General features: G+C 42.8%; 2 protein-coding genes across 2 annotated transcripts; both read left to right on the top strand.

Moving 5' to 3' along the window:
* Nucleotides 1–1,274: 1,274 nt before the first annotated feature.
* copb2 (COPI coat complex subunit beta 2) lies at nt 1,275–8,016 on the top strand. Its single transcript, XM_030402496.1, has 22 exons — nt 1,275–1,431; nt 1,902–2,039; nt 2,211–2,297; nt 2,477–2,603; nt 2,737–2,885; nt 3,049–3,195; nt 3,462–3,561; nt 3,665–3,807; nt 3,941–4,140; nt 4,251–4,361; nt 4,455–4,543; nt 4,627–4,733; nt 4,861–5,004; nt 5,198–5,328; nt 5,486–5,693; nt 5,962–6,072; nt 6,176–6,390; nt 6,520–6,658; nt 6,815–6,952; nt 7,062–7,139; nt 7,271–7,423; nt 7,561–8,016. Exons 1-22 carry the CDS (start codon nt 1,429–1,431, stop codon nt 7,654–7,656), a joined length of 2,814 nt encoding a protein of 937 aa, XP_030258356.1. The 5' UTR covers nt 1,275–1,428; the 3' UTR covers nt 7,657–8,016.
* Nucleotides 8,017–9,830: 1,814 nt separating this feature from the next.
* On the top strand, nt 9,831–24,726 carry dvl3b (dishevelled segment polarity protein 3b). The gene is made up of 15 exons (XM_030402494.1): nt 9,831–9,991; nt 11,938–12,007; nt 14,783–14,898; nt 15,402–15,514; nt 16,028–16,160; nt 16,884–16,974; nt 17,093–17,162; nt 17,393–17,532; nt 18,109–18,185; nt 18,677–18,744; nt 18,892–19,041; nt 20,689–20,820; nt 21,240–21,407; nt 21,567–21,770; nt 23,410–24,726. The coding sequence occupies exons 1-15, from the start codon at nt 9,831–9,833 to the stop codon at nt 23,766–23,768; spliced, it is 2,052 nt and encodes a 683-aa protein (XP_030258354.1). The 3' UTR covers nt 23,769–24,726.
* The last annotated feature ends 54 nt before the right edge of the window (nt 24,727–24,780 follow it).

The raw sequence follows: 24,780 nt of genomic DNA, 5'->3' as shown, positions 1-24,780 counted from the left end.
ACATAGTTTCATCAGCAACACCTCGTATTAAGCTAAGCTTTTGGTCAGTGTGGGGCATTTTATAGAGCAATGCTTAAACTGCCCTCTGCTGGAGAACTACAGTAGCATGTTGGACGTGAGCTGAAATTAGATCTGATAATAAAATAAGAACTTTAATGGACGTAGGCCTTACAGTAGAAATGACACCTCTGACCTCTGCTCATGTTACATGAGAATAAACCAAAATAACATGTAGTTAGTTGATGTGACTGACTCTACCACTTCTACTATAAGACTAATAAACAAACTCAAAAAACTGGATGATTTAAAACAACACATTAAAATCTCTGTTTGAATTTAAAGTAAATCCATACCATGTGTATAAATCATGTGTAAAGTGATTGCTTGTTTTTATGTCCTCACTCACTAGCACCAGAGTGCAGGTTACATTTGAGGGAGCGCATAGATAATTTGTAAAGTATAAATATTCCAGCTATCTCTAATTTTATAAGCTAATACAATCAATGCATCACATAATAATGTTACATCAACATTCTTCTTGTTACAAGATTGCCTTCTTTTATGTCAATATACACAAACAAACCAATTTACTCTTATCGATCGATCAGTCAATCAAAAACTTGTCAGTATAAGCTGTTACAGTGAGAAACAGGTAAAGAAATTAATAAATAAATAAAATAAATGGCACCTTGCAAAAGCTCAAGGCTATGCCAGTGTTTTCAAACACAGTAATAATACTTTTTTTCAGTCTGTGTTTTTAGTTAATCAGAATGAAAAAACAAGTCATCTCATGCTCACTGCTCAATAAATCTAAGACATATGAAATAGAGCAAATTAGTAAATATGTTGGTATAATGGCAACTGAATTTAAAGGAGCACTGTGTAGTTTTGGAGAAGAAATTCAAACTCTGAATTTCAATATTTACAATAATAATGAGGTAATAATTCAAGTCAGGATATAGGAATAAACAAACAGTTCTCACTGTTAGAAACTAGAAAGATGAGAGAGTCTGCAAAATATAAACAAAGTAAAACAGTTTGAAACTGTGTTGTCCTTTAAAGTCAGTTTGTTTATTCAGCTTATTCATTCATGGAAAGAAAAAGAGTTTGATTACTAGTTTATTAAGGCATAAAAAATATCAGTCAATGAAGATCTTTCTCCTCTTATTTAAATGCCCTCCCCAACACTACGTAGTGCACCTTTAACATACCATTTTCTCTTCCTGTCTCGGTGGCAGTCCATCGCAGCTGATCGACCTTCATGTCACGTCACCACATCCACAGCGCAACTCTCGCGAGACTCGGTTCCAGGAACTTCCACGTCAGTATCCAGTGCCCTGTTCACTGAAGTCCCAACATTTGGACCCCGGATTGCAATTGTTCACAACACATTTCTTTCATCTTATTGCGACAACACAGGGATAAAACATGGTAAGAGACATTTAATATCGTTTAGAGCATGTTATGTGTCCGTACGTGTCACCCGGTTCGTTTTTAAAGGACGTTAGCAGTGTCAAATAATAAAAATGCACCATTGTAAGTAGCTTAGCGGCTAACTAGCTTGAGTTAGCATGAGAGCTTGAAGCTAACGGCTTTTAACAATTTTAACCGTGAATGTCTGGAGATTTGTATGTGCTCACAGTTGTTTTTGGTCAGTTAGCGAACGGTTTTTGTTACAGGACGTATAAGTATAGGATTATTTGAAACACTAGAATGAATTGGGCTCAGTGTTAGCATGCTAACCGTTACTTTGGCGTTACTACCTGTTCTACTATTCCGGGTTTTGACACTGACGCGACAGTCAGTGTTTTTACCAAATCGCCATATGCTCACATTTAACGTAAATCATACTGAGAGTTTGAGCAGCATAGAAAATACACTGATGCCTTCTGTCTTCTCAGCCTCTGAGGCTGGACATTAAGCGGAGGCTGACAGCCAGGTCGGACCGAGTGAAGAGTGTGGACCTTCACCCGACTGAGCCATGGATGCTGGCCAGTCTGTACAACGGCAGTGTCTGTGTTTGGAACCACGAAACACAGGTACAGATCAATCGTCCACCCATACAACCCTACAGTATACATATAGAATGATTGGTAAAAAGTCCATGTATGAATATGCAACTGCATCATCTAAGATTTAATTGACAAGTACGTAATAGCAGTGGTGATGCAGAAAGCTATAACCAAATCGTCACCGTTCTCTTTTTCCAGACTCTCGTCAAGACCTTTGAAGTGTGTGACCTCCCTGTCAGAGCCTCTAAGTTTGTGGCAAGGAAGAACTGGGTCATCACTGGAGCGGTAAGCCACATACAGTTGTTTTTGTTGGGATCACAATTCTGTCACTTGTCATCCATAACACCAACAGCTTTGCAAACTAATAGTATAAAGAGAGTACGATATTAATTTGGGCTGCTTTATGTGCTCTGTAGATATGTGGCCTTTTGTCTCATATTCGAACTATTTTTCTCCTGGCGCAGGATGACATGCAGATCCGTGTGTTCAACTACAACACCTTGGAGCGAGTCCACATGTTTGAGGCCCACTCTGACTACATCCGTTGCATCGCTGTCCATCCGACCCAGCCCTACATCCTCACCAGCAGTGGTACGCTAGTAAACTCACAATATTTTCATTGGTGAACATACTAGACTTTTCACATTTGTCCGTCACAGAACCCAAATGTGTCTTTTATGCTGGTGTCCTCAAATTCATGTGAATGGTTTCTGTTTTTGCGCAGATGACATGTTAATCAAACTGTGGGACTGGGAGAAGAAGTGGTCGTGCAGCCAGGTGTTTGAGGGTCACACTCACTATGTCATGCAGATTGTCATCAACCCCAAGGACAACAATCAGTTTGCCAGTGCCTCCCTGGACAGGACGATTAAGGTATAGATGGCGTGCTTTGGCTGATGTCACCTTTACAGCTGCTATTTTTATCTCATTATTGGCAGAGTACTGTGTACAGTACTGCAGCTTGTTTAATGACTATAGTTATTTTTAAATGGTTGCTTCACACATGTATATATAATTTAAACGTCTCCTGTTTCAGGTTTGGCAGCTAGGCTCTTCGTCTCCTAATTTCACTTTGGAGGGTCACGAGAAAGGAGTCAATTGTATTGACTACTACAGTGGAGGAGACAAGCCCTACCTCATCTCAGGGGCTGATGACCGACAGGTCAAGATCTGGGACTACCAGGTTAGAAAATTTTCCATTAATTTCCTTCAGCGAAATGTGAGAGTAAGCCACAGAACACAACATGGAACGAACAAGCTTTTAAGCAGTGCACAGACTAATTTCATGCTGAAATATAGTTGCTTAGTTACATTATGTTTCATAAAACGATTATAGCCTACTCAAGAGTTGATAGTTCTAAAAATAATGTATGTTTTCCTCACTGATCGGCTGCATCGTTTCTGTGAGGATCAATAAATGTTTCTCCTGTCTTCCTCTGCGTGTTGTAGAATAAGACCTGTGTTCAGACTCTGGAGGGCCACGCCCAGAACGTCTCTTGTGTTAGCTTCCACCCAGAGCTGCCCATCATCATCACTGGATCAGAGGATGGTGAGCAGTATTCCAACTCCTCCTTATATCTCAGTACAAAAGCTTATCATCTTGTGGCCTCATTTGTTATGGCTTCATGCAACATTACCTCCTCCCTTTGTAGGTACGGTGCGGATTTGGCACTCAAGCACTTACCGCCTGGAGAGCACTCTGAACTATGGCATGGAGAGAGTGTGGTGCGTGTGCGGCCTCAGGGGCTCCAACAATGTGGCGTTAGGCTACGATGAAGGCAGCATCATTATCAAGGTGAGCGCAAAAAAGTGCAACATTTAAAAAAAACATTTTTATGAATTTTGCAAGTATTTATCTTTGCAGAATATCTGTAACATCTTTCTCTCTCCATCTTTCCGCTTCGCTTTCCATCCCTTCTGCTGTGTAGGTGGGTCGGGAGGAGCCGGCCATGTCGATGGACACGAACGGAAAGATCATCTGGGCTAAACACAGTGAAATACAGCAAGCCAACCTGAAGGCAATGGGTGACGCTGAGATCAAGGACGGAGAGAGGCTGCCATTGGCTGTCAAAGACATGGGCAGCTGTGAGATTTACCCGCAAACCATCCAGCATAACCCGAATGGAAGGTATGCATACACTCAGCCCAGGTCCTCATGACTGTCTTCAGTGGCCAGATAAGAGATTAATTTATAATCATATTTTTGTCACTAATTTTGTCCATTTTTGTGTGCACCAGGTTTGTTGTGGTGTGCGGAGATGGAGAGTATATCATCTATACTGCAATGGCTTTGAGGAACAAGAGCTTCGGCTCAGCGCAGGAGTTTGTTTGGGCGCATGACTCATCTGAGTAAGTATGACGTTTGAAATAGATGAGGTAATTCCCTGCTCTATACCCTCAGAGAGCTGATATTTTACTGATGCACTCCCCTTTTTATAACAGATATGCCATCAGAGAAAGCAACAGTATCGTCAAAATCTTCAAAAACTTCAAGGAGAAGAAATCTTTTAAGCCTGACTTTGGAGCTGAAGGTAATGTGAACATTGTTCTGTAGAAGACTTCTGATTTGGAAGTTCCCACTGTATTGCTCACTTGATGTGTTCCTCTTCTGCAGGAATCTATGGAGGTTTCTTGCTTGGGGTGAGGTCAGTGAATGGCCTGGCGTTTTATGACTGGGAGAACACAGAGCTGATCCGTCGCATCGAGATCCAGCCCAAACACGTAAGACTGGCTTACTTTTTGTTTTAATGTGTTTTAGTCTGTTCTCCATTAATGTTACTAACTCACTTATTTCCTCTATCTCATTTTGTCCTTTACTGTTTTCCCCTCTTGTTTTTAATTTTCCCAGATCTTCTGGTCAGACTCTGGTGAACTGGTCTGCATCGCTACTGAGGAGTCCTTCTTCATTCTGCGTTACATGGCAGATAAAGTAGCTGCCTCTCAAGAGAACAATGAAGGAGTGACTGAGGATGGTATTGAAGATGCCTTCGAGGTGGGTGTGAAAATATGGAGTGTCCACATCATTTGTTAGGAGAGGACTTTTATTATTTTCTTTTTCTCTTTCAATGCAAAAATGATAAAGCACACATAAACCTGGTATATTCATCTTAATGTGTGTTGAGGAGGAGTGTTCTTCACTTACACCATACATGTCTCACTTCTGTGTCCTTGTTTCTTATGTCCAGGTCCAGGGAGAGATCCAGGAGATTGTAAAGACTGGGCTGTGGGTAGGGGACTGCTTCATCTACACCAGCTCTGTGAACAGACTCAACTATTATGTAGGAGGAGAGATTGTCACTATCGCTCACCTTGACAGGTACAAATACAGATGGTTTGGCTTGTGTATTTCATTCTAGAAAGGTGTAAACTTTAAGCTGAAAACAGTGATGAATCTTAACAGTTGCATACAAAGTCCAGAAAAACAGTAACTTAGCTTTAAGAGTTTACTTGATTGCTGCCTTCTTTCCCTGCAGAACCATGTACCTGCTGGGCTACATACCAAAAGATGACCGTCTCTACCTGGGAGACAAGGAGCTCAACATCGTCAGCTACTCGCTGCTGGTCTCCGTCCTGGAGTACCAGACTGCCGTGATGAGGAGGGACTTTCAAATGGCGGACAAGGTGCTGCCCACAATTCCTAAAGAGCAGCGGACCAGGGTGGCACATTTCCTGGAGAAACAGGTAAGGGGTCGATTTCCTTTTTTATATTATTGCAGTTTCTCAGTTTAAAAACACAAGATCTGCAGATGTAGTATTATTTGTACTCGACTTGATACGAGGTTGGACTGGAAAGTGAAGTGTAAAGTTGCTATGCCATCAGCAGACCTATATGACAAGGTTGTTCAGTGGCATCATCATTAATACCACAATAACTGATGACATATTTATATTTAAATGTCATTTTTGTGCTTGAAGCATGCTGATGGATTTTATTTCTTTATGTCTTCAGGGTTTCAAGCAGCAGGCGCTGGCTGTGTCCACAGACCCAGAGCACAGGTTTGAGCTGGCGTTGCAGCTGGGAGAGTTAAAGATCGCCTACCAGCTGGCTGTGGAGGCCGAGGTAAGAGCATACGTACTCTATAGCATATCACATCTTTCCCCCTCCCTAAAACACTGCCACTGCCTCACTACATGTCTAATATTTGTCATTCTATCCCCTGCAGTCGGAGCAGAAGTGGAAGCAGCTAGCAGAGCTGGCTATCAGTAAGTGCCAATTCGGCCTGGCCCAGGAGTGCCTGCACCACGCCCAGGATTACGGCGGCCTGCTCCTCCTTGCCACAGCGTCTGGTAATGCCACTATGGTGGGCAAGCTGGCCGAGGGGGCAGAGAGGGACGGCAAGAACAACGTGGCCTTCATGACCTACTTCCTGCAGGGGAAGTGAGTACCAGATATAAGAGAGTAAAAAGGCGCTGACATTGGTGGACAATTTAGGGAATAGATATGTATTGTCACAATTAACATGGGGCGATATGTTTGACTGTTCTAAATATCAACTTTTCTCCACAGACTTGATCAGTGTTTGGAGCTTCTGATAAAGACTAACCGACTACCGGAAGCTGCCTTCCTGGCTCGCACTTACCTGCCCAGTCAGGTGTCCCGTGTGGTTAAACTGTGGAGGGAGAACCTGGCTAAGATCAACCAGAAGGTCAGTTCTGTTTCAGGATTCTTAGGAGTTTTACCCAACCTGTAACAGTTTAGGACCAAAAGTTTTGCCTTTTTAAAAAAAAATGAGATTAAATGAGTTTGAATATCTGGATATTTCTTCCTGACCGTGACGCATTGCTCTGAATCTTGGCTGCAGGCGGCAGACTCCCTAGCAGACCCCACAGAGTACGAGAATCTGTTCCCCGGGCTGAGAGAAGCCTTTGCAGCTGAGCATTACCTCCGAGAGTCCTGCTTGGGCACCACCAGGCCTGCCACAGATTATCCTCTTGTCACGGTGAGTTTTAAATGGCCAAATAAGGTGGTCGTGTTGTGTGCAGATAATATTTCTATATTTGTATCTCAAGCCTGCCTCCTGTAATTAAACAAACTCAAACTTTTTTCAGCTCAATGAAGACAGGAATATTCTCGAGGAGGCTCAGGGATACGAGCCCAAAGGAACTTTCATTCCGCTTGTGTCCAAGGTTCGTCTGCAGTTTTAGACATGTTCTGTTGCACCAGCTTTGGTATAATAGTAACATGATTTTGTGCCAACAATTCGAGGAATCAGTGCTAAGTAATGTTCAAAATGTATTTCATTCTTTTTTTCCTGCAGACTCAGGATAGTGAGGAGTCAGTGGCACCAACTTCCGTCACTGCAGCAGCTGTGACATCTGCAACGCCTGAACCTGCTGCTCCCACAGCACTAGACAAAGAAGATGAAGATGAGGTTGAAGAGGAAGACCCTGAGATCTCAGAAAAAGATAAGGTGGGCCTTGTTCTGTCTTTATCCTTTGATTATAGTGTTTCTTCTCAAAATGCCTGGCTGATTATCTTCATCTATAACTTTCTGTATCTGATTATTCTTGTTTAAAACGCCTCTCCTTTGTATGTGCCTTTGTGAAGGTTCTGGACGAGCTGGAAGTGGACCTTGACAACATGGAGCTGGACGACATCGACACCACAGACGTTAACCTCGACGACGATTTTCTAGATGACTGAGACATGTGTGACCACTCTGATCCCCAGCACTATTCAGAGCCTATTTAAAAAAGAGAAAGAGACCAAACTCCCTTTTCCCCCTTTTTTTGTATTTGTACGTAAAAATATTATATGGTCCACCAACAGGAGTGACAGGATTACAGTAGATAATGATGATGAAAATGATGATATCACCTATGTTTTATTCGCAGAAGGTAAATAGACGGATCATGTCTATTTCAGACTCTCCATTTTGTACCCCATTCATTGATTGTTTCACTAACTGTCCATTGAGTGATATGTTATATTTACACTTTGCTTTGTGTTGTCAAATCAGAATGCATTCAGTCCAATAAACTGCGGTTGCTGTACATATTCACATTTGCCTTTGGAGTGTTGTTTACTAGAAACTGGACTTCTCACATTCACCCATTCACACACACATTAATACACTGATGGCAAAAGCCCCTGATGCCAACCTGCTCATCAGGAGCGGTTATGGGTTCAGTCTCTTGCTCAAGGACACTTAGACATGCAGCTGAGGGAGTCGGGAATTCAACCAGAAACCTTCCAATTAATGGACGACCCGTTCTGCCCCCTGAATCGCAGCCAAAGGCTATTTTCTGAATGGGACCACTTTCTGAATGGGGAGTATTTAACCTTTAGCAGACTCAAAAGACTTATGTGTCTAAATAAGGTTACTCGTCACTCATGTAATGATTATATTGGCTTTTGGAATCTAGACAAGAAACTATGTCTACCTGCATTATCTTATGTCACATTGTGCGATCCTTAGGTCACATGTTACAGAATCTAATAGGACACTGCCTGTCTGTGAGAGTCTGAGGCCGAGTACATCATGTCTATTGGCCTTGGTTTGCCCTGGAGCCTGAGGTGGAGTTATCGTGGCAGCTGCCCTGGCCAGTCAACCTTATGTGACACAGAGTGGAACTAGCTCCAAAGGTTAACTGGTACCAGTCGCAAGTTATTCTGCTTGCTTACAGTGTAGCTGCAAGGACATTTACATTTTGCTTGTGAGTTATTATTAAAAAGCAATTATTATGAAGTAAGTCTCAAAATTAAAATACACAGGACATCTAGACCAAATCCTACAAAGAATAAACTTGTTGATATTTCCCAGCGTATACTGGAAAACACAGCTTCAATAAAAAAAAACACTGTCTATTAATCAATCAGTCTTTATTTGTATAGCGCCAGAGAAGCTGTGGAAGAGATGGGACGAGGGGGATCACAGCAGTAATAACAGCTTTACTAATTGAGATATGAATAGTAAAAACACAAAGTATAAAAGCTATAATGATGATGATAGTAGAAGTCAAACAACAGTGCAGCAGCAGGGCCAACGACCATCTATGGGACCCTGCCAGACGAGAGGCTCGGGGGAAGAAGCTAGGTCAGTAACATGTATTAATGAGATATGAATGTGTACAGATGGAGAGAAACTGTCAACTTGGAAATGCATCTTTTGACATAAACATGATCAAGTGACTCTTTCCCAAACATCACATCAGGGCAACACTTATATTTTTTAAATGACCAATCTCTGATGTGGTTTTTTTTTTCTCACATCATATGACTTTTGTCCCTAACGCCCTCCCATCCTTTGACTGCAGGGGCCCACCGCCCTTGTGTGTGACCGCCTGTGTTGACTCATGCACTGCAGAAGGGATCCTGTCCCGGGGAAGGCTGTCGCTCTCCTCCTCTCCTCTGGATGGCGCCCCTCCGAGACAGGCTTGGACAATTTTTGTGCAGTTTCGTGTGCAACAAAGTCCCGAGCTTGGCAGCTAGCGAGAAGAGAAAACCGACCCTCTTGAGACTGTTTATATCTCCTGCGTTTTCCAACAGTTTTCCTCGCGTTTCCAAGCTTTCAGCGGCGCATTGGAAGTTTAATACAAACGGGAACTAACGCGATTCAGTCTTCGGGCGGTGTTAGGACGCTTCGTGGAGGAGCAAGGTGCTTTTTTTTGGTAATAGAAAGGCAGGCGTCACATTAGCAGGCTGGCGTAGAGAAGAGAGAACCAGGGCTACGCAGCGTGTCGGTCAGCCAGGGAGAGCCGGGAGGACCACGGCACAGCCGCCGCCAGCGCCACGGGGAGTCGGGGCCCGAGAGGGAGCCTGCTGCCAGGCCCTCGGCTTGATGCACCCTGCCTGCTTCGCCTTAGCCGCAGTCCGAGATGGGGGAGACCAAAATTATCTACCACCTCGACGACCAGGAGACACCGTATCTGGTGAAACTGTCGGTGCCGGCGGACAAAGTCACTCTGGCAGACTTCAAAAATGTCCTCAAGAAACCAAATTACAAATTCTTCTTCAAATCTATGGACGATGACTTCGGGTAACTGTTAAAGGGGTTCATTGTGTTCAACATCAGCATTACACTCCGGGGGGTGTTTTCTCCACAGCTAGATTAACGCTAACTTAGCTAGGTGTTCCCCTCCTCCAGCTGGGTTGTCATCTGTTAACGTTACCTGGCAGCCGACCATTAGCTAGCTACTTCCATTGCATTTCCTTTGTTAGCTGCTAGCCGCTGCTAGCTGGTCTGTTTAGCGTCCCGTCCCCCGTTTGTTTACATTGCCTGTGTGGCTAGCTTATGCGTCTTGTGCCTTGACTTCGCCTGACCAAGTTTGGTATTTGTCAGCTTCACGACACACCAGCGACAGCCCCGAATCACAATTTAACTAATTTTAGATAAAAGTAAGGCACGTAGGGAGTTAATGATAATCATGTATTGACGTGAGTACTGTCAACTGCCGTGGAGCTAATGTATGGTATGTTTATGCTAGCAGGCTAATGTCAGAATGTAAACGGGCAGTTGGAGGTAGCCGTTGAGGGGAGCAGGCCCCTGCTGTTGTTGTCTATTAGCCCGAGGAATGCAGAGTTGGACACAGGAATGCCCTGTTCATCACTCTGGCAGCTTTATGAGCGTGTCCTTTTGTGTTAAAACATGGCTGCAAAAGTAGACGCTTTATGTTCCTCCAGACACAATCCTACAGAGTTTTAAAAAAAGAAGAAGAAGGGAGGAAATGTACTATTTTTTTTGAAACATTTCAGGGCAGGTTTCCCAAGTTGTTTTTGGCTTAACTCAAACTAGGGTGGGGCAACAACTTTTTAACATTTGCAAGCGGGGAAGGCATGTTTTGAAAGGAGCCACAGCTATTCATGTTGTGAGGAGTGGAGCTGGGATCTTGTAAAGAAACCATAGAAACCTTTACTCTGAGCCTTGGTATACATTCAGCAACCTGTCAGACTGGAATAGAGAGAGACTGGGCTCCACACTTGCCCCAGACTCTCAAAGGAAGTCTCATTTACCATCACTATTGATTTTTCTATGAAAGGTGCAGCTAATCTTATCATTGCCTCAGCAGTCTCAGGTTGGTTTGTCCTCTGGACTGTTTGACCCGGTGCTGTTAAGGTTACCATCTGACACCTGATTCAACAAACTGATGATGCAGTTGAATTCAAACATTTGGATCTGTTATAATAAAACCCAGCTTTCCTTTTCACCAGCCTGTGATGTAGAGACAGTCAGTAGGGATTTCTAATAAATATTTCCTGATCAAATTCATTCCAGCTCCTCGTTTCGCTCGGTTTCCACGTCTGTGCTGGTTGCGTCTGACATGCATCGATGTTGGCTGCCCCGACAACAATTTCCTGGGATTTTGCACAACAGTGCTAAACTGTAAAATCTTGATTGACACATCTTGCACATTTAGCCAAATTCAACTCGTTCCAAATCTGCATCTAGTTAGCATGCAGACATGTTGCTTTTATTCTTTCTTGGGTTCCTTAAAGCAACAAAGTCTAATTTACAGAAAAAAGACAGCTGATCGTTGAGTCTCATCCCCAGATTGTCAAATACTGATGTCTTGGGTTGGCAGCTCGGGATGGACACCAACCCAAAACCTATTTAAAGACCTGGGGATAAGACTCAGCAATCAGCTGTTCTTCCTCCAGAAGTTACATTTTGTTGCTTTAAGCACTTTGTTTCTTGACCCCCTGGTGAAAGCATCCGGGAGTATTTATATCTCTGCAGAAAGGTTTTAGGGAATACATTTATTATGCATTAATCATCACTTATGTTCTCTCTAGGCAGTGTTGTTCATCTTGCTGGCAGTGTTTTTAAACTAATGTGCACTGGTTGTCCCAGTTTTAAGTGTCCATCCTTGCTGATGTTAGTGTTGTCTATCTCCATTGCCTCTAAATACAACCCCATGTTTTATTAGCCTGAGAGTGCTTTTGTGTGTGAAGGTTTACTGAAACGGAGCTTTGTTCTCTTTGCAGGGTGGTAAAGGAGGAAATATCTGACGACAACGCTAAGCTGCCCTGTTTTAATGGACGCGTCGTGTCATGGGTAGGTTCAAAAAACATCCCGGAGTAATTTCCTAATTTGTTCAATTTTTTGTTGATGTGCTCGCGTCTGTGTTCACTGTATTGGTGTGGTCAAGTGGCTGTGTGGCAACTGCGTGCATTCGTGTATAACAATGATTCCCATCTGTTGACTAGTGACCACAACCATACTAGCTCTCCTGGGAGAGAGGCCCTGTGCATCTGTGTCATAATGTCATCATCACATAATGATCTGAGCAGCAGCAGCAGCAGCACACATGCATCTTGTTTTTATAAGTGCGTGTTCAGAGAACTAGCTGCAATGGTTTTTAAAGTAATTTCATACAAAGTCTCCACACATGCTAGTCGCCACACGCAGCACATGGGCCACATACATGTACTTGCATGTAGTAAATCATTTTAACTCAATAACTCTGTCTCCACAACACAAGAGACATCTGGTGCCGGTGCTCAGCCTTTCTTCCTCTCTTGTAGACGTCGAAATTGAATTAAGAGCAAGTGAAATCACAGGATAGAGAGGAAAATGCCACCTAACAAAGAGCCTCACTGCGTGTCATCTAACAAGAAGATTGAATCTCACAGGACGGGGAGAGTCAAGTTGAGAGAAAAAGAGCGTTCTCTGTCCTGATGTGAAAGGCCAAAGCATTTAGGTTAATTTAGCGCAGTATGGTTATAATTACAGGTTTTATTTCTGAGTCATCAACGCAGTCTTATCGCTAGATGCGCGTGTGCATACTCCAATGTGCTTGTCTTGATTTCCCTCTGTTGTGGTCATTTTCATTAGAGGTTTGGTTGGCTGTGGTTCAAAGCCAAGTCCTCTCTTTCCGTTGTGTGTGTGTGAATTTGTTATCTCTCGGGGGGGCTGTTGAAAGGTTCCATGTACAATGAAACGTTATCTCTGTTACAGTACGTCCATGTGTTTGTCTCCAGCGTTCATCTGTTGTTTCAATGACCTGATTGATTGTCCCCCAGGTCTGAGGGCTTGGCTCACTATCATCACATCACAACGGGCCCCCACCCTCAACTGGCCTGTTATACTTTTATTGTCATCTGACAAACAGATTGTCTCTATCAGATTATTCTTTTTCAGTTTATGTTCGTGCACCTCAACCGTCCTGCTGTAAAAACACTTTTCTCCTCATGACAACGAAACCTAACTGTCAGCTGAAAATAAAGCAGAATAAACACAGTATAACAGTATAAACTGGATAAAGGGGTAAGCAGAATGATTAGTTGGGCTCTTTTATATAGATGTGTCTTTGCTCTGTTACAGCACAGAATAGTTTAAGGTACCACTTGTGTGCTTTCATTAAGAGTTTCTGGATCACTCACACAGATAAACACATTAATCATTAACATTTTTAGACGCCCCCGTCACCTCACAAACTGAGTCATTTTTTTTTTGTTCGTGGTTTTTTCCTACATTTACTGAATTTGCAGTAAAAAGCCTGTGTGAACCTTTTCATTTTTACCTTACGTCTGATTTGAGGGGACGACACAAGTCAAAGAGGTCCGGTCTTTTCATGGTGTACGTTACAGCTGTAATGGTGAATCACTTAACATCCAAAGACATCGGATGGCTCCAGCTTCTCAAATGTGAGGATTTACTGTTTCTCCACAGTCTAGAAAACTGAACGTCTTTGTGTTTTGGTCTTCAGTACGAGTGGAAAAAAAACTTTTGAAGATGTTACAATGGCCTCCTGAGCTTTTTATCCACAATCAGCTGACTTTTTATATTGCAAATGAGTTATCAGTAAAGAAAGTTTATTAGTCCTACTTATGATTTTGTAATTAGTTAAAAGTCTAAGTGCATTATCCAAATTGCAAGAAGCTTTGTTTTTGATACAGGCTAAATGTATTACAAAACAGCTTGCAGAGATGCCCTGACCTACAAAGTCTTCTCCAGACATAAGCAACATGTTCGTTGTGTACAGACCGACAAACATCACATTGGCTTGATCTTGATAGATTTTCTTGAGATTTTGAGTGAAATTAAATCCTTCCCACTAATCGCAATATCTGACAAATATTCACAATATATTTATTTGACCATATCGTGTATGTCAGTACACTTGTTGAAAAGATGGTGAGTTACAGCCCAGCTTTAAATAGTTAACCAGGCGCAAGCTGCTAGTATTGGAGACCGCTTCTCACTAATTTCATGCTAGCTTTAAACCGGTTTTTGCACGCAAATCATGCAAGAACATGCTTCATATCTTATATGGACAACATCCAAGATGCCGCAGAACTCGAGATCCATGGCTGAATGGGAAAAAAATATGAGCAAGTAGGAGTAACAGTCAGTGGAATGTCCTCACAGTCAGAGGAAATAATGACGGAAATAGTTCAATATTCTAATGCTGCAATTCATATAATTCCCTCTGAAAACACAGTCATGGATGATTGGATTCCACTTTTTCCCACACTTTGGTAACTTAGGCAACATGTCTGTTGGACAAATCACAACTCCTGGCACAAACCCATTATTTCACAACTCTTCGGATCCAAAGCTACTTATGCAGAGCTGTGTGCTTGCAGCAAAAAAGACAGAACTGTTCCATTCAATCACACATTGTCGTCCACAAATGCTGACAAGCCTTTGGGCAGTGTCATTAAGATGGGATATTCGACCCAACCATTGACTGCGGTGAAGTGTAAACACAGTCGGTCTCTGACGTGGGTCTGCTGCCCACTTGCATCCGCGTCTTTCAAGTGTGTTCTTTCCTCTTGAGTGTTTGTCTCGTCCCTCTGACTGACCTGACTCTCTGTCTGTTGACAGTTGGTCTCTGGAGACGGGGCCAACACGGATGCAGGCTCGGTGGCAGATAGTTTAGAGGCGGCACCCCCTTTGGAGAGGACCGGGGGCATCGGAGACTCAAGACCACCTTCTTACCAGTCAGTATACTCAGAACAGACGGTTACTGTTGTTTTTCTGTTTGTGTGCAACAAGGAGATTTGGTGTTAAATGTGAGAGAGACGCCATTTGTACTTGTGTTTGGCTCGGTGCGTGTGTCCTGAATAAGTCAGTCTGTGTTTCCTAATCAGCTCAGCAACAGATGAAACGGCAAATTGGATGAAAAAAAGTATGATACCTTGTGACTGCCCGGGAGGAAACCATCCCGTAAATTAATCGGACATTAACATTGTCAAGTTGATTTCTCTAAGTTCTTAGTCATTGCCATTTCCTAGATTTGTAATGGCAGTTTTTTTCCACCTGCAAGTAAAGCAAAGTGTGAAGTGTTAATACAGCGTTTGTAATGGGATTATAACAAGAAGCATTCAAAGTTAACGTGTGTTTTAGTGGCTGTTAAATTAATTTTGCTTTGATAATGATGCAGTGTAAAGCCATCTCTTTTTCAACACTAACTCTGGCTTCTGTGCACCGTCTCTGTCTGAAGTGGGAAGGCAGCGAGCGGTCGGGACAGCCTGGACAATGACACAGAGACCGGCTCCATGGTGTCGCAAAGGAGAGAGAGGGAGCGGCCTCGACGGAAACACACGAACGACCACGGTCAGAAAGATGTTTGCTACATACTGTTTTTCACATCGCTCTCTCTGCATCAGTTTTATCTCCATGATGTAATTTATCTGGTGCTCTATTCAGCTCTAATAAAGGCTGACTCAATGGTATTAGCACAGTGACTTCAGAGATGCACTTCTCCATATTCCTACAAGCATGCAAGGCCTGTGAGAAGGAAAGTAGCAGAAAAGCAAAAGTATCCCACACTGCCAGATTTACTGCCAGTTTTGAGGGTTTATTTTTCACTGAGCAGGCTCCGTATGGGTGCTTAAAATCCTTAAACACTCGCATTTTATTGTGGTGAAGGTTTGAAAAGTGATTGTTTTTTTGTGTAAAGTGCTTGAAACAGCTTAAAACTGTTCCCACATGACTTTTAGACACGCTTTGAAACATGAAACTTTTGTACGATTCCTGTCTGAGCTTTTACCTGTTTAAACAAAGCACAAAGATGTCCATGCACGTTATGTATACATCATCCTGATCCTAATGCTTGTCTCACTGCAGGTGGAAGGCAGAACGGCTACTCGCGACCAATGGGACGCGGGGGCCCCGAATACGACAGCTGCTCGTCCTTCATGAGCAGCGAGCTGGAGTCTACGTCCTGCTTCGATTCAGAGGACGATGACGCAACCAGCAGGTCAGACATCATGTGTAGCTCCTCAGCTTGTTGTTCACAATGAGAACAGTCTTTTCTGTTTGAGGAATGCATCTGGAAATTCAGTTGAAGGGCCTTGGCAGAGATTCGTACAACCTAATTGTCTGGTGGTTTTTGTGGTTACCCCACGGGTTCTCCTCCAGGAGCCGTAAACATTTCTGCAACCTACTTAGAGACCGTGCTGTTCTCAGTCTTCAGGCATCTCTGAGGATGTTTTTCCTGTTGATACAGCTTCTAGTAAATCTGGATAAAAGCTTCATCAGTATACGAGTTTCTCTCAACAAAATAAGGAAATTGATTTTTGCCCCAGCCTCTGCTTATCGGTTTCAGCTGATGCCTTATCAGTCAGATCACAACTTCCAAATGAAGTGGGTTTATGGTAGTTTTAGAAGCAGTTAAAGTTGGTCAAGCACCACTTTCATTATGGAATCAGTGTTTAAAGCACATTTTATTGGGTAGTTGACAGACAGGCTTTAATTTGATGTTTAGACAAGTTACATTGGGGAAAATAACTTTTCCATTTCCCTCCTGGTGGTTTTTAAGTTTAATTCAGTCCAAAATCTTTTCCAATAACTGAATTTATATTGAATAATTTCTTTATAAGAGTTAAAAGTGTAGCAATAAATGAAAGGTTATATATCCCAGCCATTCCATACGTCTGTATGATTTCCAAAAAATATGTTTTTCTTCTTTTCCTGTCTTCAGATTTAGCAGCTCCACTGAGCAGAGCTCCTCTCGTCTAATGAGACGACACCGCCGCCGCCGCCGGAAACCCAAGGCCTCCAACATGGACCGGGTGAGACCACACTCACTTTAGACATACAGGACTGCAAACCAGCACCGGACTTCTCAATTAAAGTCTTATTCCATTTTATGACTCTTAATTCTTCTTCTCATATTTCTTTTCTTCCCAGTCTTCATCATTCAGCAGCATCACAGACTCCACCATGTCCCTCAACATCATCACTGTCACTCTGAACATGGGTAAGCGGCTTTGTCATGTGGAAGTTTATGTTTGTGGGGACAAGTACAGCCAGTTACAGCCACACACTGAGCCTTAATTGAAAAAAAACCCCATCACACGATGCATGTAACCAATTTGTTCCATATTGATGCAGATCAAGATTATTTTTCTATTTTTTTTTTTTGTCTATACTTTCATCCGTGCTGCTTCTCTTCCCTCTTGGGTAACCACTGTTTGTTCCTTTTCACAGAGAAGTACAATTTCTTGGGCATCAGTATTGTGGGTCAGAGTAACGAGAGAGGAGATGGAGGAATCTACATCGGCTCTATCATGAAGGGAGGAGCTGTGGCTGCAGATGGACGGATAGAGCCCGGGGACATGCTGTTGCAGGTGTGTGTCTGTGTGTGTGTGTGTGTGTGTGTGTGTGTGTGTGTGTGTGTGTGTGTGTGAAAGTGAGATGCACACAGAGAAAAGAAAAATGTGTGTTTGTGCATACCTGGGACTTGGACCAGGAAAGTGTGTGTGCGTGTGTGTTTGGTTTTAGTGCCAGCACCTGCAGTGAAGTAGAAGTAGTTGGTAATGTGAAACCAGTCACAGGATTTTGATTCAGATCTCCAAGGATTAAAAAAAACAAAACATCTTTCTTTAACTGAGATCAATGTAATTAGCGCACATGGCAGTGACTCAGTACACAACAACTAATTTTAGATTTTCCAAACTGTTGTCCTGCAGTCTGTTTTTTCCCTTATTCTCATGCCCACTTTTTATGTAATCTAACTCATATTGTAGAATATAAAGTGCCGGCCAGCTGGATCCAATGTTTCTTTCAATTGTCATTAATCGTCGAAGACCCACTTCCAATTTTTTCATATGGCACGCCATGTTGAGCAGTCCCAGTAATGACTTTGCGTAGGGGCATTTATTGTAATAAGTGAAAGTGTTTTATCTCTCATTTCATCCCCGTAGGTGAACGACATAAACTTCGAGAACATGAGCAATGACGATGCAGTTCGAGTACTGAGGGACATAGTGCACAAGCCAGGGTAAGTGGCAAACAGGCACACATTAATAGATGCAGTACATGCGTTTTCTTTAGAGGTGCAATATGTAAGCATTTTAGCGTAAAACATCAAAAATGTAACCGAAGTAGTCAACACAATTATGAAGAAATAACAGTTTTGACATTACGTTGATGTCTATTTATTGTGTTGCAGATGTATCTATTGAAGTTAGCCTGCTCACAAGCTGCCTGCAGCCAGTTTATACATCAAGAGGTGATGGTTGGATAGTAAACAACACCTTCCTGGTGCTCTGAGCAATGAGTCAGCTAACTGAGTTTACTGACAGCAGTGAGCAGTTACTGTGGTTATACATTGCCCCCATCTTTTTTGGCCAGTTGCTACATATTGTAACTTTTAACAGCAATACATTAAAATAGTCTTGAATATAAGAAATGCAAAAAAAAACAAGCACATGAGTGAATCTGAGTAGTAAGTAAGTTGAATCTATTCCTTGCCTCTTTGTTTGTCACCAGCCCCATCACTCTGACCGTGGCCAAGTGCTGGGACCCGAACCCTCGGAGCTGCTTCGCTCTGCCCAGGAGTAAGTGTTTCTTTCTCTTGTTCCCCTTTTCTCATTTTCATTGCAATAACATTCACACCTGCAAACGCATGCAAGGCCATCTCTTTTGATGTGCTGCTCTGGTGAGATCACCAGCTGTAACTGCGCACCCTGCATTTGATTCAACAGGTGAGCCAATCCGGCCCATTGACCCAGCAGCGTGGGTGTCCCACACGGCGGCCATGACCGGGGTATACCCTGCGTACGGCATGAGCCCGTCCATGAGCACCGTCACTTCCACCAGCTCCTCCATCAGCAGCTCTATCCCTGAGACTGAACGTGAGTCACAGCACCCCCTGCAGCTGCTTGTTTAAATCAAAACAAGCTACATTGGATCTTAGTCACAGTTTTCCTACCACTTTGGTTTTTATAAGAATTTCTCATGTTTCTTTTTGCAGTTTCTATGTTGTACAGTCTCCCTTTTTTTAACAAGTTTTCCAGCATGTACAGTGTTTTCTGTTTCTTGATAACCTACTGCAAAACTGCAGTAGAAATACGTATCTTCCTCAGATGTGTTAGTAAATCTCAGAGTTGCTGTAGATCACCGAGGCCCTGCCCTTTCCCTGCATTCCTGCGACCGCGCTCTGTTCCAGCATTCACTGAGTTCAGCCTCACAGCGTCCATCTGCTGTCAAAACTAAGCCATAACTCACACCGCCCATCTTCTCTGTAATCTTTGGAAACGACAGTGATGTTTTTTCCTTCTGGAGAGAAGTTTTTTCCCTTCCTGACACACTTTTGTGAACGTGTTGACACGATTCACATTTTTGTAGATTTTTTTTTTATCACTCAGACAGAACATAAATTTCATGCGGTCGTTTTAACACTGTTGCACCTTGCAGGTCTGGTTACAATTTATGGTTTTAACAGTGCATTTTGTTTTATAATCTTTGGATTACTGGCCAACAGCAAATGTTCAGTTGGTGCCTGGAAGTCTGAGCAATATCTTGTTTCTACGCTCACTATTTTACACCAGTGTTCAACAATCATACGTGGAGAAATCTGACGTGGAAAAGATGAGCGCAGCAGTATCTCCACTGAAAAAGGCCTCAGTAGTGCTGTACATAATGCAAAGCGGCCACCTAAAAGGTGGCGTTTTGCATAAAGAGTGGGACTTCTGTTAATGTGTACACCTACAACAACCTGCACTCCACTGAAACATTAAAAGGAAGTGAGGTTTATGTGAGAGAGAAAACACGCTGGTGTGTCTGTGAAAGCTGGAAACATTTAAACGAGAGGTTTAAAATTCTTTAAATTGTTTTAACCTCTTAGGATTTTGAAAACCTAATGAATAATATTCACAGAAAATTAAACTGTCACATGGGAAATATTCTAACGAGAACATTTTCATACCCTTTGTATTGCGGGATAGTCGCAAGGCTTTCATCACTGATTGAAGTGGAGATATATTAGACCGGTTGAGAGAAAGTAGGAAGACCAAAAGGAAAATTCAAACACATTATAAAAACATCTTATCAGCTGGAATGTCATGAACCTTACTGAAATGATATGTTATTATTATAATAGAGGGAGGGAGGACATTTAATGATATTGTGATATGTTTTTTGTTGGGTTTTTATCAAGACCGGTTTGCTTGTAGTCCAACTCAAACAAAGATGCTGTCTTATCCAGACTGATCGAGACAGAACGGGGTCGAATTACAGTCGAGACCACAGGAAACCAGATATTATTTGAGGCAAACTTTGGAGTTGTCTTGAGAGGATAATAACTGATGGCTGTGCTATAAGTTTGTTGGAAACTAAACAAATGTGCCACAACATTTAAATATTTATGTGAGACAATTTCTTTGTCCTCACGACCAGGTCAGTGGTGTTAAACATAAAGACCCAAACTTCTTCATGTTTGAAATGAATGTGCTGTTCAGCTCCTGAGATAACGTGTGTGCATGTCCTCTGATCTTTCCCAGGATTCGATGACTTCCACCTCTCCATTCACAGCGACATGGCAACAGTCGCTAAGGCCATGGCCTGCCCGGAGTCAGGTCTGGAGGTGCGGGACAGGATGTGGCTCAAGATAACCATCGCTAACGCCTTTATAGGTATGTCTTTGAAAGCACAGGACATGGTTGAGCATTTGTTATTTCCTTCATCAGTGTGCACACACAGTTATATTCCTCATTTGTTGATTACTGTGTCGAGTGATGTAGCTGAAGTGATGCCTTCAAGCCTCTTGTATCGTTTCAGAGGTTTTTATTGTTTGATTGAATTTCTAGTTTTTTATGAGGAATTAAATATAATCATCCCTATAGTCTGTCAATATAATTTTTCCTTTATTGTTCCAAGCTGCATGTCATTATCATGTTGATAATTTAATAAAGTTGTAAACAGATAAATATCTCATAAATATAAATGATTAACATCACCTTGGATATTATTCTATATAACACAGTTGTGATGAATGTGGTAAGCAAGCGTGGCTCGTTCAGGAGCTGAGATGTCTTTGTCTTCGTGTCCTCAGGTTCTGACGTGGTGGACTGGCTCTTCCATCATGTGGAAGGGTTCTCAGACCGCAGAGAAGCTCGTAAATACGCCAGCAACCTGCTGAAGGCCGGCTACATCCGACACACCGTCAACAAGATCACCTTCTCTGAACAGTGTTACTATATCTTTGGAGACCTCTGCGGCAGTAAGTGGACGCCCAGCTACTCTGTTGTTAGCTTAGATCTACAAAGTGTGTATTGTTAAGTTGTATCCGTGTCTGTGATCAGCAGGACAAACTTTACACACCTTAAGTTTGCTTCCAGGGTGTTGGTCTAAATCATTTATTTTCTTCTGTCTCCCTCAGACATGACCCACCTGTCTCTCCACGACCATGATGGTTCCAGTGGCGGCGCCTCAGACCAGGACACTCTCCCCCCTCTGCCCCATCCTGGAGCAGCCCCCTGGCCCATGGCCCTGCCCTACCAGTTCCCCATTCCACACCCATATGAGCTGCCACAGCCCTTCCATGGCGGACCAGGTGCCGGCAGTGCAGGAAGTCAGCACAGCGGTGAGTGCAAAGAATATTACTGTTTAGTATGCTCTTTCCTAGGCAGTGGTAAGCTTGAATTCATGTCACGTACAGCAGATTTTGGTGTTGAGATTAACCTAAAAAAGTTAGCAAGATGCCCATTAAGACGTCTCCAGTGGCTGCAGATTTGTTTTCCCCTCCACCCATTTGAATGCTGTAAACATTATGTTGCACTGTGTGTTGCAAACAAAGTTTTCCCCAAAACAAATCTAGCTGAGCTCCAGAGCGTTTCTTAAGGCAACACAGACAAACCTAATTATTGTCACAATTAGGGCGGAATGATTTGGGGAAAAAATCTAAATGGGATTTTTCCAAGTGTGCTGCCAACAAGTGTTTCTTTTTTATTTTTTTTTTATTTTGTGGTACATATAATAATCAAACACACCATTATCACAAAAGTTGTGTCTAACTAAAATAATAATACAAGAACAAAGAAATTATAAAGAAACAAGACATGTCTGTAAACAATTAATTGCAACCTCTGCAATTTGCTAATCGCAACGTTTCTAATCTTGAATTCGATGTAAAACCGATTAATCATTCAGCCCTAGTCACAATAATTGCAGCTGATATGAATTCATGCCAGCTACAGCTGCATTTTTATGATGGAGCAAACTACAAACCTTTAACAAGCACTTTTAAAGCCTATGCAGACAAATACTACGGCTGATGTGTCACTTTGCACAGAGCGATGTAAAGGAATCCTCCTTACATTTTCTGTTTCACACCTTGTTTGCTGTTTCACCCTGAACCAGATGAGAATATCCACACATTTTAAATCTCCACACTTCCTCTGCAGTTGTGGGTCCAGTGCATGTTTAAATTATCTTACTTCAAAGAGCAGAAGGAAACAGTCGAGCTCTGTCAAAAATGTCGAAAATATTCCAAAGCTGTTTTATTTACATGGTTTGTTTGTGTATTTAATGCGTAGAAATAGAAAAGCAGACTTTGTGGTTTTAGGAGCAGTTTGCTTACGCAATGCAGTTATTTACTGAGCAAGAACAGCTGGGCCCACTGACTGAGCAACACATCTCAACATGCTGTCTGCATTTTAGGGTTGCTCACTACCACTGAATCTATTTCTGCATGGTTTACTAGGTTACACGATGCAACATGATTTTTGGAGTTGTGACAGTTGCATTTTATTTATTTTATAGACGGTGCTATGTTAGCCCAAGACCTACCGATCTAAATGATGCAGAGGGATAAAATACATCTTTTCATTTGGCTGTGGCTGTGATGGAAGTGGCCTGCTTCTCAAAATGTTATAAAGTTCCCTTCAGCACAGAAACCGCTATGGTTTTAAAATTGATCAGTCTGAAGAATTTCCCGCTAAAGCAAGCAGGTTGTTTGTGGTAATAAAATGAAAACATGTAATTGCCTTCAGTAATGGGTATGCTGTCTTGCCTGTGAAATGCAGTGAATGCTCAGTGACCACGTCTGCATTAGTCATGCAGCTCTCCTGAGAGTCTCCCACAAACTGGGTCACTTCACTAACGCTCATATCGGAGTGAGTGGCTCATATAGCTCACTCACATTTTTTAAAACAAAACACAAGCTAATGTGTTTCTATATTACGCTCGGATAATAATCGTCTTCTCTTCTGTTGTGTCTGCAGGAAGCAGTGGCTCGAACTGCAGCAAGAACGAGGGTCGGAAGTCTGGAGGCAGCGGCAGTGAAACAGAGATCAGGAGCCACCGAGCTCCAAGCGAGCGCTCTGTGGCTCCCCCAAGTGAGCGAAGCGTACGCAGCTCTCTCAGCCACCGCAGTGCCAACTCCCACTCGATAGCATACGGCGCTGGCCTCGTCTACGGTCCACCTGGCCTGCCACCCCAGCCCCCACATATGTCTACAGCTGCACCTGGCGCCCCACCAGGCAGAGAGCTCGCCTCTGTGCCCCCTGAGCTCACTGCCTCGCGCCAGTCCCTGCGCTTAGCGGTGGGCAACGCCGGAGAGTTCTTTGTTGATGTGATGTAACGAAGGTTGTAGGCCGATAACAAAGTAGCAGAATGGGCTTTCTCATGTCAATGTGAGGCTGAGAAGGACAGCAAGACGGGACAGGAAGTGAGGGAAGACTGCAAAAAGCTGTAACCCAAGACTCCACTATCCTAAAAGCAAACATGGAAGCAAACCCCTGTTGTATATGCAGAGAGAAATGTTCCTCCTCTTGTGTGCTTTTCTTCCTAGTAGTAGTGGCCATACTTTCTTCAGTGAAGAAACCCCCCCCCCCCCTCGCTCCAGATGGAACCAAAGCGCCTCTCTCAGTTTCCGCTCCTCAGTGGGGAAGAGTTTGCGTGAGGACAAAAGAGCAGTAGAGGGAGGGAGGCAGTGGAAACGGACGGCTGAGAAAGATGACTCAGCGCTTTTTCTACATGGATGTTTTTCATTTGTTCTTCTTTTTCACTCTTCCCTCCTCTCTGCCTTCCTTATCTCACATTCTCTGTCCTCCCCCACCCCTGTTCACGTCTGAACTGAGAGAAAGAAGCCTCTTCCCTCCTTCTGTTCTTTTAATCCCCCCCCCCCGCCTGACCTCTAACAAGAAAAAAAACCCTGACAGAAAGCTGAAATGAACACTAACTGTTAACCTTATTCAGACTTTTTAAATGTTTGCTTGACTTAAGAGAGAAAGAAATGGACAAATGTGTATGTAGTGCAAGAGAACCGCAGTCCTTCTTACTGTAAGAATGCATTTGTTTTATTATATACGTAGTTGGTTACAACTAGTTTCATTTTTCAAACACTAAACATGAGCATCCAGCTTCAAGAGTCATTTTTACACTACACGGCTGCATTTTTCATCCGTTAACCAGAGCGTTTTCAGACTCTGTGTTGTGATAATGTATAGTGGAAAAAAAAATTTCTTACCATGTCTTTCACACCTTTTAATCAAGGAAAAATATGTCTTTTTATTTATAAATATAGTTTTATGACTTAATGCTGCGTTGTGTTGTGTTTTATTTGAGTGTGTGCACATGTTTGTGAAGCAGAA

Source organism: Sparus aurata, chromosome 21 (assembly GCF_900880675.1).
Source record: "Sparus aurata chromosome 21, fSpaAur1.1, whole genome shotgun sequence".
In the NCBI taxonomy this organism is placed as follows: Eukaryota; Metazoa; Chordata; class Actinopteri; order Spariformes; family Sparidae; genus Sparus; species Sparus aurata.
The sequence above is the reverse complement of the archived record's forward strand: the minus strand, read 5'-3'. Positions and strand labels throughout refer to the sequence as shown.